The 12,712-nt window shown below is 49.8% G+C and overlaps 1 protein-coding gene across 2 annotated transcripts in view; it reads right to left on the bottom strand.

Moving 5' to 3' along the window:
• The window catches only part of LMNB2 (lamin B2), a 106,051-nt gene extending 95,445 nt beyond the window's left edge, over window positions 1–10,606 (bottom strand). The window contains exon 1 of one of the 2 annotated variants that reach the window (XM_030540835.1): window positions 10,324–10,605. In XM_030540835.1, the coding sequence (XP_030396695.1) occupies window positions 10,324–10,524 (201 nt within the window). In that variant the 5' untranslated portion in view covers window positions 10,525–10,605. Of the gene's footprint in view, window positions 1–10,323 lie in introns of both variants that reach the window. The other variant, XM_030540834.1, reaches the window with a different exon arrangement.
• Window positions 10,607–12,712: the final 2,106 nt, after the last annotated feature.

Raw genomic sequence — 12,712 nt, forward strand, 5'->3', positions numbered from 1 at the left:
ATGGATTACAAGGAGGGGGTACTCTCAGCCATGCCTGAGGATTTTGCGGACAGGGAAGATGAGGAGGAGTACGAGCTTACGGAGAGCACACAGCACACCGTTCTCCTCAACGGCCAGGATCTTTTTCTCAGCCTGACTGAAGTAGCCTTCCAACCCTCCCAAGGCGGTATCCTGGACCATGAAGCCATGGAACGGACCTCTGGTGAGTGTACCTTTGCAAATATTACACGTGGTTTAAAAGCAAACTTTTTAAATGATTAATTTGCCCTGAGGACTTGGGATGCATTCGTGGCCAGTACAGCTACTAGAAATGTCTGTTAACGTTTCTAGGGATGGAGCGGAAATCCTCCAGGGACATCTCCATGAAACTCTCCTGGAGGTACTCCAAAAGCCTTTGCAGAAGGTTTCTGGGCAAGGCAGCCTTATTCCGTCTTCCATGGTAGGACACTTTACTTGCTACTAATATGGCGTAGTAATCTGGTATCATTGCATGACAAAGCATTGCAGTGTATGGTCCTGGTGTTTGCTGGCATTCAAGCAATATCTGTTCTTTATCTCGCTGTGTTATCCTCAGGAGAGCGATATCATTCATGGTAACCTGGTTGAAATATGGGAATTTTAGTTAAGGGGACAGAGGTGGCCGTCCCTAAGGCGCTGTTTACCTGTGGCTGAAAAGAAATCCTTCCCTGCAGTTAGCCAAGCGGAGGGGGTGGGAGGGGGGCCTTGGTGCTGAGCTGTTTGCGTTTGGTAGCAGGGATCTTCCCTGATACCAGCCTTGCGGTGGGGGGAGGGGTAAAGTGATCATTCCAGAGAACTGGATTGGGGGAAGGTTAGTTTGGTTTCTGCTGCTACACATTAACACGAAAACAGCAGAACTCAACGGGCTTTCCTTGGCATGGGAAAGGCGGGCACTGCTTTTCTGAAGGTTGCAGAAGCCGAAAGACAATGGCTCACCATGGCCACATGCAAGCTGAATTCTGTTGCCCATCCCTGCGTCTGTGATCTCTAACACCAAAGCCGCAGGCACTCAATATTAAGATGCAAAATGCGACCTTGTACCAAAATCACATGTGCTATGTAATGTGAATAATGCTGTTCACCGTGAAAGAGTAGATACATTGTTCTGTAAAATGTATCTTAAAATACTTCTCCCCCTTTTTTCCCCCCTCACAGCTGCTAATTTTTCAAGCCTCCCTCCTGTGTCCCAAAGGCTCTCTCAGATAAGGTGGCCAAAAAAAAAAAAAAACCACCACACACACGAGATTAAATGTTCTCTGAAATCATGCAATTGACCCACCGTGAAAGAGCTCATTTGAATGACTGGAAGGACACAGTATCACAGTACAGGAAAGCAGCCAACGAACGCGAGGACAGAAGAGATGAACACGAGAAGAGGTGGTGGTAGGAAGATCAGAGGAGGCCGGATGCAATTCTGCAGCTACTGCGCGATCAAACGGACATGCTCTGGTGTCTGGTGGAGCTTCAGGAATGGCAGCAGGATCACAAAGTGCCGCTGCAGCCCTTGTATAACTGCCCTCTCGACTCCCCATGTTCCATAGCCTCCTCACCCAGATGCCCAAGAATGTGGGGGGGGGGCAGGGGGCGGGGGAAAGGAGGCTCCATGCACCCTGCCACTCCACCCCAGTGGACAGCCCAAGCAAAAGGCTGTCATTCAACAAGTTTTGAAGTGGCCTTTTCCTTCCTTCCCTCCTTCCACACCCCATCCAGGCTACCTTGTCAGTTCTCTCCCTATTTTTATAATTAATAAATAATATATAGTTTTTAAATGATGGTGACTATTTCCTTTGAAAGCAAGCTGTGATCAAAGGGCAAGGGTGGGTGGGTGGCTTACAGGGAATGAATCAATCAAGGGGGCAGGTTTTCATCAAGGAGAAAAACAGAATTCTCATACCGTAGCCTGGCCAGTCATTCAACTGGTTTTCAAAGCTTCTCTGATGCACTGCGCTTCCTGGTGTGCTCTTCTAACTGCCCTGGTGTCTGGCTGCATGCAATCAGCAGCCAGACGATTTGCCTCACCCTCCCACTCCGCCATAAATGTCTCCCCCTTACTCACAGAGATTGTAGAGCACACAGCAAGCAGCAACAATAATGGGAATATGGTTTGGCTGAGGTCTGAGCAAGTCAGTAAAGTGCGCCAGCGACCCTTTAAACATCCAAATGCACATTCTACCATCATTCTCCACTTGCTCAGCCTATAGCTGAATAGCTCCTGACTACTGTCCAGGCTGCCTGTGTATGGCTTCATGAGCTATGGCATTAAGGGGTAGGCTGGGTCCCCGAAGATAACTATAGGCATTTCAACATCCCCAATAGTTATTTTCTGGTCTGGGAAGTAAATCCCTTGCTGGAGCCGTTTAAACAGATTAGTGTTCCTGAAGACGCAAGCGTCATGAACCCCTCCCGGCCATCCCACGTTGATGTTGGTGAAACGTCCCTTGTGATCCACCAGTGCTTGCAGCACCATGGAAAAGTTTCCCTTGCGGTTTATGTACTGACTGCCCTGGTGCTCCAGTGCCAAGATAGAGATATGGGTTCCATCTATCGCCCCACTACAGTTAGGGAACCCCATTGCAGCAAAGCCATCCAATACGCCCTGCACATGTCCCAGAGTCACTACCTTTAGTAGCAGAGCTCAGTGATTGCTTTGGCTACTTGCATCACAGCAGTCCCCACAATAGATCTGCCCAGTCCAAACTGATTCCCAACTAACTGGTAGCTGTCAGGTGTTGCAAGCTTCCACAGGGCTATCGCCACTCGCTTCTCAAGTGTGAGGGTTGCTCTCATTTTGGTGTCTTTGCACTTCAGCGCAGGGGAAAGCGAGTCACAATGTTCCATGAAAGTGGCCCTACATATAGGAAAGTTTTGCAGCCACTAAGAATTGTCCCACACCTGCAACACCATGCAGTCTGTGCTTGTTTCCCAGGCTCAAAATTGGCCTTCCACAGCATGAACCTGCCCCATTAATATCGTGATCTCCAAAGCCCCAGGGCTCACGGTCTGAGAGAATTCTGTGTCCATGTCCTCATCACTTGTCACCGCACTGCCGCCTCCTCCTCACCTGGTCTTGCAGGTTCTGGTTCAGCATAAACTGCACAACCATGCACGAGATGTTTACAATGTTCATGGCTGCTGCGTTGAGCTGTGGTGGCTCCATGCTTGCCATGGTATGGTGTCCGCACAGGTAACCCAGGAAAAAAGACGCAAAACAGTTGTCTGCCATTGCTTTCACAGAGGGAGGGGGGGAAGCCTGATAACATGTACCCAGAACCACTCGCGACAACGTTTTTTGCCCCATCAGTTATTGGAATCTCAACCCAGAATTCCAATGGGCGGGGGGAGACTGCAGTAACTATGGGATAGCTACCCACAGTGCAATGCTCCATAAGTCAACGCTAGCCTCGGTACTATGGACGCACATTGCCGAATTAATGTGCTTAGTATGACTCCACGCACTCGACTTTATACAATCTGTTTCCAAAAATCGATTTCTGTAAAATTGGAGGAATCCCATAGCATAGACATACCCTAAGTGTGGTATGTAACCTATTTCAGTTCCTTCAGAACTCTTGGGTGAAAACCATCTGGTCCTGGTGACTTATTACTGTTTATTTTACCAATTTGTTTCAAAGTCTCCTGTATTAACACCTCAGCCTGGTACAGTTCCTCAGATTTTACAACTACAAATAATGGCTCAGGTGTGAGACACTCTCTGTAGTGAAGACCAATGCAAAGAATTTTTAGATTCTCCCCAACAGCCTTGTCTTCCTTCATTGCTCCTTTAGCACCTTGATTGTCAAGAGGCCCCACTGATTGTTTGGTAGGCTTCCTGCTTCAGATGTACTTACATTTTTTGCTGTAGGTTTGAGTCTTTTGCTAGCTGCTCTTCAAATTCTCTTTTGGCCTACCTAATTATACTTTTACACTTTACTTGCCAGAGTTTATGCTCTTTTCTATTTTCCTCACATGCTCAGGATCTAACTGATCACCATATTTGGGGTTGGGAAGGAATTTTCCCCTGGGTCTCTGCCATCCTCTACAACATGAGACACAGATCACTTGCACATTTAAGCTAGTGTAAATAGTGGATTCGCTGTAACTTGAAGTCTTTAAACCATGATTTGAGAACTTCAGTAACTCAGCCAGAGGTTGGGGTCTATTACAGTAATAGGTGTGTGAGATTCAGTGGCCTGTCATGTGCATGAGATGGGGTTCTCACAACTCTTGCAGGTGGCCGCTCTGACAAATGTTCCTAATACACTTGATTAACTTTAGGAAAAACAAATAAATATGCACACATACATGTCCAAATCATTGTTTTGGTAGACTCAATCAAAATAATGTAAAGTTGTATTTTGGTGCCCTTGGCCCCTGCTGCCTCCCCCTAGCCCACCACCTCTGGTGCCTGCTGCTGCCTCCCTTTGTCCCTCAGGCTCCCCACTCCCACCGTTGCCCCAAGCTTCCTTCTGCAGCCTCACACCCCAGGCTCACTCTGCTCCTTGCCTCTTGACCATGGCACCCAGTGAGGCCAGCCCTCCTGAAGCCCTGCTGCCCTGGGCTGAAGCCCAGAGCGGAAGCCCCACAGCAGGGGGTGGGCAAGGACACAGATGGCTGAAACCCAGAGTTTCACCAATCCAAGGGGCTGGAGCCCAGAACCCACAGCCAGAGCCCCAAGGCTGAAGCGGGGGAGGGGAAGCACCGAAGTCTGCTCCCAGCAAAGCCCCTGATTGCTGCAGGAAGGGCCACTGCTTTGCCCCTTCCCTCATCTCTGCCCAGAAGGCTGTCATAGCTTTTTACTTTGATTAGTCATGGTGGCACCTTTTGGATCCTCTTGCTATATTTTTTAATTTGGGACATATGTTTAATTTGACCCTCTATTACGGTGGCAGTAAGAAGTTTCCATGCAGCTTGCAGGCATTTTCATGACTGTTCCTTTTAACTAGCTTCCTCATTTTTGTGTAGCTCCCCTTTCTGAAGTTAAACACTACTGGAGTAGGCTTTTTTGGTAATTTTCTCACACACACACAAACACACACAGAGCAGTTTGGTTACATTCACCGGTTGGACCAGGATTCTATGCACCACTTAGGATTAAATAAAGAATTGCCTCTCCCCTTGTGGGTTCCAGGACTAGCTTCTTCAATTAACAGTCATTTATAGTGCCTAGAAATTTTATCTCTGCAACCCATCCTGATGTGACATGTCAATATGGGGATAGTGATAATGGGGGATTTCAACTGAGTTTTCTATTTTTACAGCCACTTGAATTTCCTGGGGCATTTCACAATCACCATTCTGGTCAGGTGGTTAGTAGTATGTTCCTACTGCTATATTCTCATTCAAGCATGGATTTTTCTATCCATAGCTGGATTCTCCAGTACAGTTTGATTTTTACTTTGACTCTGCTTTTACAACCTACTCTATCATTCCCATATATTTTGTATCCTGGAATTACTGTGTCAGTAGATGATGTCCACACAGTTTCCCATTCCCTGGCTGGATCCAGAGACATGAAGTATCACATGTGGTCCATAATGGTTTTTGTGATTTCAGGCATTGTTGAGGTTATGTTATCCATAACCTGCCAGATGGAGAGGCCTGGGCGGTCTCCACCACAATTACGTTCTCATGCTATGGCTGTATCTCGACAGATGCTGAAGGTTCAATGTTTGCTAATACAGAACGCCATAACAGAAGTGTTGATTTTAAAAAGTTCCCATGATGATTCACGTCTGATTCAGCTGCCTTTACACAAGTTGGGTATGGCAGCTTCTTGTCCACACCAATGCACAGTACTCTGCAACTAAATATACCATGGCCAAGGCCAGGGTTTGTAGCACTTGGCCTGTTGATTCCCAGCTGGTTCCAGTTAACTTTTGAATCATGTTGATGCAAGTCTTCACTTTAGAAGCTTCTTTCTTGAGGTGGCTATAATCCACAGTGGGTTCAATTCAGTTCAGAATCATACATGCCATCACTTTGTGCTCAAGAGGGAGATTAGCCTACAACTAGAAGGGTGATCTGCAGGTTTTCTAGGCTTTAGAAATGCAATGATTGTAGCTTCTCATCACACCAGGGATTTCACCAGTCTGCAGGATGTTGGTGAAAATCTCCTTCATACATTTCCATACCAGCAGACCCAGATTATATAGGAATTCAGGACAGACATCGTTTCTGCTGCTTTTACCAATTTTGTGGCTACAATGGTTGCATCTATCTCCTCACCTGTGAATGCCCCTTTGGGACACTGTAATACATGTGGACATCACCTACCCAAGTTGATGCTGGACTTGTGTGTGATACTGTTTGTCCATTAGCTGTTTTGACATCCACAAAAGTTTAGCAGCGATGGCATTGATTTTTACCTGCAGCATGGTGGCATGTGTGGTATTTGCAGCCCCCAGCTGTCTCAGCAGGTTCCAAGCATGTCTACTCCAGTGTGTGAAGTTTAGACCTTCCCACATTGGTGTCTTGAATGCGTAGTTCTATGCATGTACAGTAGCAAGTGAAATAACTATCTTTGTCTAAACATTGTTTAATCTGTATGCCACCCAAAGTTACCAAAACCCATCCTTTCAATTACACATCCAAACTACATTATACTAACAAGCTAAACTTGTGACTATTGTAACAATCAAGACTGATACTCAACTCCTTTAAACAGTCATTTATCTATTACTCCTGGGGGAATTCTGTGCTGTGTGTGCATAATTAGTGAGCCACACATTTTAAATTTTTTGCAAAGAAAAAAGCTTCTGCTGAAATGTTCCTGCAGTTCTGTTATTTGCCCACCAGAGGGCGCTGTGGTGAAAGACCACAGCAGCAGGTCCCAGACAGATAAGGAAAAGGAAGAGCCTGCATTCTTCACAGCACCTGTCTGGCCAGGTCAGGAGACAGGGGTTATGGGGAGACAGACAGCATGGGGCTGCTCATGGAGTGAGACGGGCTTATAACAGCTAATGGGGGAGGACAGACTGAGGCAGGAGCTGAATGGAAGGAGAGGCATAGGGCCAGGGGGGAGGGAGATGCAAGGCCCCACGGTGATGGGAAACATGATAGAAAGCTGGCTAGATTGTAGGGATCAATGGCTTGATGTCTAATTGGCAGCTGGTATCAAGCAGCAATGCGGCATCCGACGAAGTGGGTATTCACCCACGAAAGCTCATGCTCCAAAACGTCTGTTAGTCTATAAGATGCCACAGGACACTCTGCTGCTTTTACAGATCCAGACTAACACGGCTACTCCTCTGATACTTGATCTCCTTTAATGATCTGGATGATGGGTCGGATTGCACCCTCAGCAAGCTCGCAGATGACACTAAGCTGCGGGGAGAAGTAGATAGGCTGGAGGGTAGGGACAGGGTCCAGAGTGACCTAGACAAATTGGAGGATTGGGCCAAAAGAAATCTGATGAGGTTCAACAAGGACAAGTGCAGAGTCCTGCACTTAGGAAGGAAGAATCCCATGCACTGCTAGAGGCTGGGGACCAACTAGCTAAGCAGCAGTTCTGCAAAAAGGACCTCAGGATTACAGTGGATGAGAAGCTGGATATGAGTCAACAGTGTGCCCTTGTTGACAAGAAGGCCAACAGAATACTGGGCTGCATTAATAGGAGCACTGTCAGCAGATCAAGGGAAGTGATTATTCCCCTCTATTTGGCACTGGTGAGGCCACATCTGGAGTACTGCATCCAGTTTTGGGCTCCCCACTCCAGAAAGGATATGGACAAATTGGAGAAAGTCCAGAGCAGGGCAATGAAAATGATTAGGGTGCTAGGGCACATGACTTATGAGGAGAGGCTGAGGGAACTAGGCTTATTTAGTGTGCAGAAGAGAAGAGTGAGGAGGGATTTGATAGCAGCCTTCAACTACCTGAAGGGGAGTTCCTAAGAGGATTGAGCTCAGCTGTTCTCAGTGGTGGCTGATGACAGACCAAGGAGCAATGGTCTCAAGTTGCAGTGGGGGAGGTCTAGGCTAGACATTAAGAAACACTATTTCACTAGGAGGGTGGTGAATCACTGGAATGGGTTCCCTAGAGAGGTGATGGCATCTCCATCCTTAGAGGTTTTTAGGGCCTGGCTTGACAGAGCCCTGGCTGGGTTGATTTAGTTGGTGTTGGTCCTGCTCTGAGCAGGGGATTGGACTAGATGACTTCCTGAGAGATCTCTTCCAATCCTAATCTTCTATGACAGATTGCAGAGCTACATAGGGACAAAGGGTGGCTCAGTGTGGGCACAGAGACACACGGGGACAGGGGTGCAGGGCCATCTGGTGATGGGAAGACGGGGTGTATGAGCAGGGGTGGAGGGACATGTGGACAAGGAATGCAAGGACACATGCAGTGCAGGAACACACGGAAACAAGGGCAGATGTGCCTGACTGAATGGGAGAGGCTATGGGTGAGCCAGGGTTTGCACGGGGGAAGTTTCCTAACAATCCCTCCCCATGCCACCCAAAACACCTGTTCCATACTTTCCCACTCATACCCAACAACCCTTCAGTTCACACCCAGGCGCTTTCTCAGCAACTTACTTCCCTCTCCCTCAGCTCCATTACCCTTGACTCCCCCAAGCCTTTGCACTGCTTCTTAGGGATACAGGAAATACAGTTCTGTATTGTAGTTTAAATAAACTACTCAGAGTTCTGTAGTAATATGCCTAGTAAGGAATCTATTTGTCAAAAAACATTTCCTGAATCTTTTTTGTCATCTCTATTGGTACCCACATACTTGCTGACAGGTATTTTGAAATAAATGACCAAAACTAATTGAAACTGGTGAGATTACACTGTGTTATTCTAAAACAAAATATGCAGAATTTTTAAGGTTTTTTGCAGATTTTTAATTTTTTGGCACATAATTCCCCCAACTTAATTAAGCTCAAGAATTTTGTTTACCCTAAATACAATTTCTAACACTAAACTGTTAAGTACTACCTGTCAGGCAAACAATATTTTCCTGTAGTTTCAAATAGCACATGAAGACACACTGATGTGAAATGAAGCACAGTGAAGGCCACCTTGTAAGTTAATTCCAGCAAAAGAGCATGTCTGTAGCTAGAGGGCAGATTTCTTAGTGGGATGACCTAAACGCACAAAAACAGGAGTAATGGACTTTATTAGCAAGCCTGGCAGCATTAGTTGACATGTTTCAGAGGGGTAGCCATGGTAGTCAGCATCCAAAAAAAAATGACGAGTTCGGTGGCACCTTAAAGACTAACAGAGAAATCTGTTGGTCTTTAAGATGCCGCCAACAGACTCCTTGTTATTAGTTGACAAGATCACCTTACATAAGAACAAGTGACACAGAATTGATAGGAGACTAGGATAAAGCTGAACAAAGCCAGCCATTTCAGATATACATCTAACCTACATCATTGGGTATTAAAAATAGAAACGTCTTTCTTAAAAGTGTTAATGCTACAACACTGTAATAACTAGTTACACACTACAGAGTACTTTGCAATTATCCACCGATCTAAGTAGGTTCTTATAGTCACAACCATTATCACCGTATCTGAGCACCTCCCATAAGTAGTTTTAGAGACACTTCTGTTACCAAAAATCTTCCTTATGGAGATCACAAATACGAGCATCGCATAACTAGAGCACAAATCTCTATTACTACAATTTAGATTCAGACATTTGAAAAGACCTCAGAAAGTTCATTCCTGCTTGCTGGTAGATCAACCCCACCAAACAAATGCAACATGTAACGCTAGGGTAACAGCCACTACACAGACCTGCCCTAGCCTCCCCCCCACACACACGCCCCGCTAGGCGTGACCCCCACAGCCTCCCCCCCCCACACGCCCCCCTCGGCGTGACCCCCACAGCCTCCCCCCCCACACGCCCCCCTCGGCGTGACCCCCACAGCCTCCCCCCCCCACACGCCCCCCTCGGCGTGACCCCCACAGCCTCCCCCCCCACACGCCCCCCTCGCTAGGCGTGACCCCCACAGCCTCCCCCCCCGCCACAGCCTCCCCCCCCACGCCTCGCTAGGCGTGACCCCCACAGCCTCCCCCCCCACGCCTTGCTAGGCGTGACCCCCACAGGAGGGACGGGGTCTACTCCCCCCTCTGCAAGCGGCGCCCAGAACGGGCGCAACCCCTCTCTCGGAGCAGTCTCTCGAGAGCACCCCCAGCGGGCGGACAGACCAGAGACCCCCGCCGCCCGGCACCGCAAGGCTCAGGCAGCCAGCCGGTGGCGAGCCCCCGCCCCCTCACTCAGGTAAGCCCCCGCCCGCCAGCCGGGCTCCAAGGAGGGCGGGCGGGTCCCGGCGGCCCCCGCGCCTCGCTCCCCACGCTACCTCCCGGGTGGTGACCTCCTCCTTCTCGGAAATCTTCAGCAGTAACCGGTCGTTCTCCAGCTCCAGCGCCCGCACCCGGTCGATGTAGACGGCAAGGCGGTCATTGAGCTGCCGCAGCTCCTCCTTCTCTTGCAGCCGGGAGATGCGGGCGGGGGAGAGCGGGGTCCCGCCAGCGGCGGCGCGGCTCGGGGTGCCGGACATGGCGCTAGCTTCGCGGGACGAGCAAACCGCGCGCTCATTCAATCCTGCCACACTGAGGGAGGGAACGGCAAGATGGCGGAGGAAACCACCTCCCCGCTGCGCGGTGCCACCTGGGAAATGAAGTCTCCGCGCCAAGATGGCGGCAGGCGGCTGTGTTCTGGGAACGGCCGGAGGAGGCGGGGAATCAAAGATGGCGGGGAACCCCTACCGTGGAGCATGCTGGGGATTGTAGTCTCACCCTGGCCTCCATTTTGTGGCCCCATGCCAACAAACCTGCGTCCGACTCCGCGCAGTGTCTGCGTCAGCCCTTGTGTCCTGGGTGCACGGCTGAGCTGAGAGGTGCCCTGGCTCTGTGCCAAGGGCGGGGCCTCCTCACCCCCCAGCTCCTGACCTTACCGGACCTGGCTGAGGTGCACTTTGGAGCCTGTGACTAGCAGTGAAAAGCCCCTTCAGGAGGCAGGCTGACCCCTTTGGGCCATTTTAGCAACTTAGGCTCCTCCAGGAGTCTCCCTTAGGCTATAACAGAGCCACTGGCTGGCTTCAAGCATGACAGCTGGCGTTTCAGAGCTAACTAAAGCTGACAAGCTGGAAACGTCTGGGGAGGCATGTGCTGTAATGCCACCGGTTTGGCATGTGTTAAATTACACACACTTGCAAACACGTTAGCTAACACCGGACATCACACCATCAAATCCCAACCTAGACCAGGCCTAGAACAGGATTATGGGTACCCTTTATCAGTAGGAGAAGGGGGAACTCTTCCCAACAGAGTCTTGTAGCTAGAGTGTAGTGTTGCCAGGTGTCTGGTTTTCGACCAGAACACCCGGTTGAAAAGGGACCCCAGTGGCTCCAGTCAGCATAGCTGACTGGGCTGCTAAAAGTCCAATTGGCCGCAGAGTCAGCAGGGCAGTCAGGCTCTGTTCCCAGCTCTGCACAGCTTCTGGCAAGCAGCTGGCGAGGCCCTCCAGCTCCTAAGCAGAGGGGTAGCCACAGGGGCTCTGCACGGTGCCCCCGCCCCAAGCACCGGCTCCGCAGCTCCCATTGACTGGGAACCTGGGGCAACACCTGTGGGCAGGGCAGCATGCGGAGCTCCCTGGCTGCCCCTCCATCTAGGAGCCAATGAGACATGCCATCCGCTTCCCGGGAGCCGTGCAGACTTCCTCCATCCCCGGGAAATGCCAAGGTCAGCTCTGCCTGGAGCCTGCACCCGAAACCTCCCCTCCAGGAGCCTGCACCCCCCCAAATCCCTCAGCCCCAGACTCATCCCAGAGCACCCAGCCGGAGCCCTCACCCCTTCCTGCCCCCTTGAGCCCAGAGCCCCCTCCCACACTCCAAACGCCTAGGCCTCACCCCTCAGCCCCCTCCTACATCCCAAACCCCTCAGCCCAGAGCGCCTCCCAGACACCACACCCTAACTGGAACCCACACCCCCTCCCACACCCCAACCCCCTTTCCCAGCCCGGTGAAAATGAGCAAGTGATTGAGGATGGGGGAGAGCAAGGGAGGGAGCGGGGATAGTGTGGGTTGAGGGGGCCTCAGAGAAGGGGTGGGGAAGGGGCAGGGCCTGGGGGAAGGTGCAGGGAAAGGGTGTTTGGTTTTCTGCAATTAGAAAGTTGGCAACCCTACTAGAGAAAGACTCATCAGGAAGCGAGAGGCAGCAAGGGCCAGATTTCCCAGGGTATTTAGTTGCCTAAAGATGCTGATAAACAGCTAATTGGATTTTCAAGAGTACCTCAGCAGGTTAGGTACCTAATTTCAATTGATTTCTATGGGAGTTAGGTGCCTACCCTACTTAGTCTGGTCTACACCAGGAAATTTGTTCGGTATAACTATATATAGTCGGTATAACACTCAGGGGTGTCAAAAATCCACAGTGCTAGGTTAGCGGGAGAATTCTTTTGAGGGAGGTAGATTGACTGAAGCATTGCTGCAGTGTGTTAAGTGCAGACAAGACCTTAGGCTAGAGTTACTATATGTCTGGGTTTTCCCTGACATTTCCTCTTTCTTGATCCTCTGTCTGGGTGTATTTTTCAAATTAGAGGAAATGTCTGGGATCTTTGTGGAGAAGATGTTGCAGCTCAGAAAGAGCAGTCTCCATGTCCAGATTGGTCCCTCCACTGCAGCCATAGCTGCCAGATCCTGCCTACCCAGGTCTGGAGAGGGGGAGAGGCAGGGAGGTGTTGATGGA

The sequence above is a fragment of the Gopherus evgoodei genome, chromosome 22 (genome assembly GCF_007399415.2).
Source record: "Gopherus evgoodei ecotype Sinaloan lineage chromosome 22, rGopEvg1_v1.p, whole genome shotgun sequence".
Lineage (NCBI taxonomy): Eukaryota > Metazoa > Chordata > Testudines > Testudinidae > Gopherus > Gopherus evgoodei.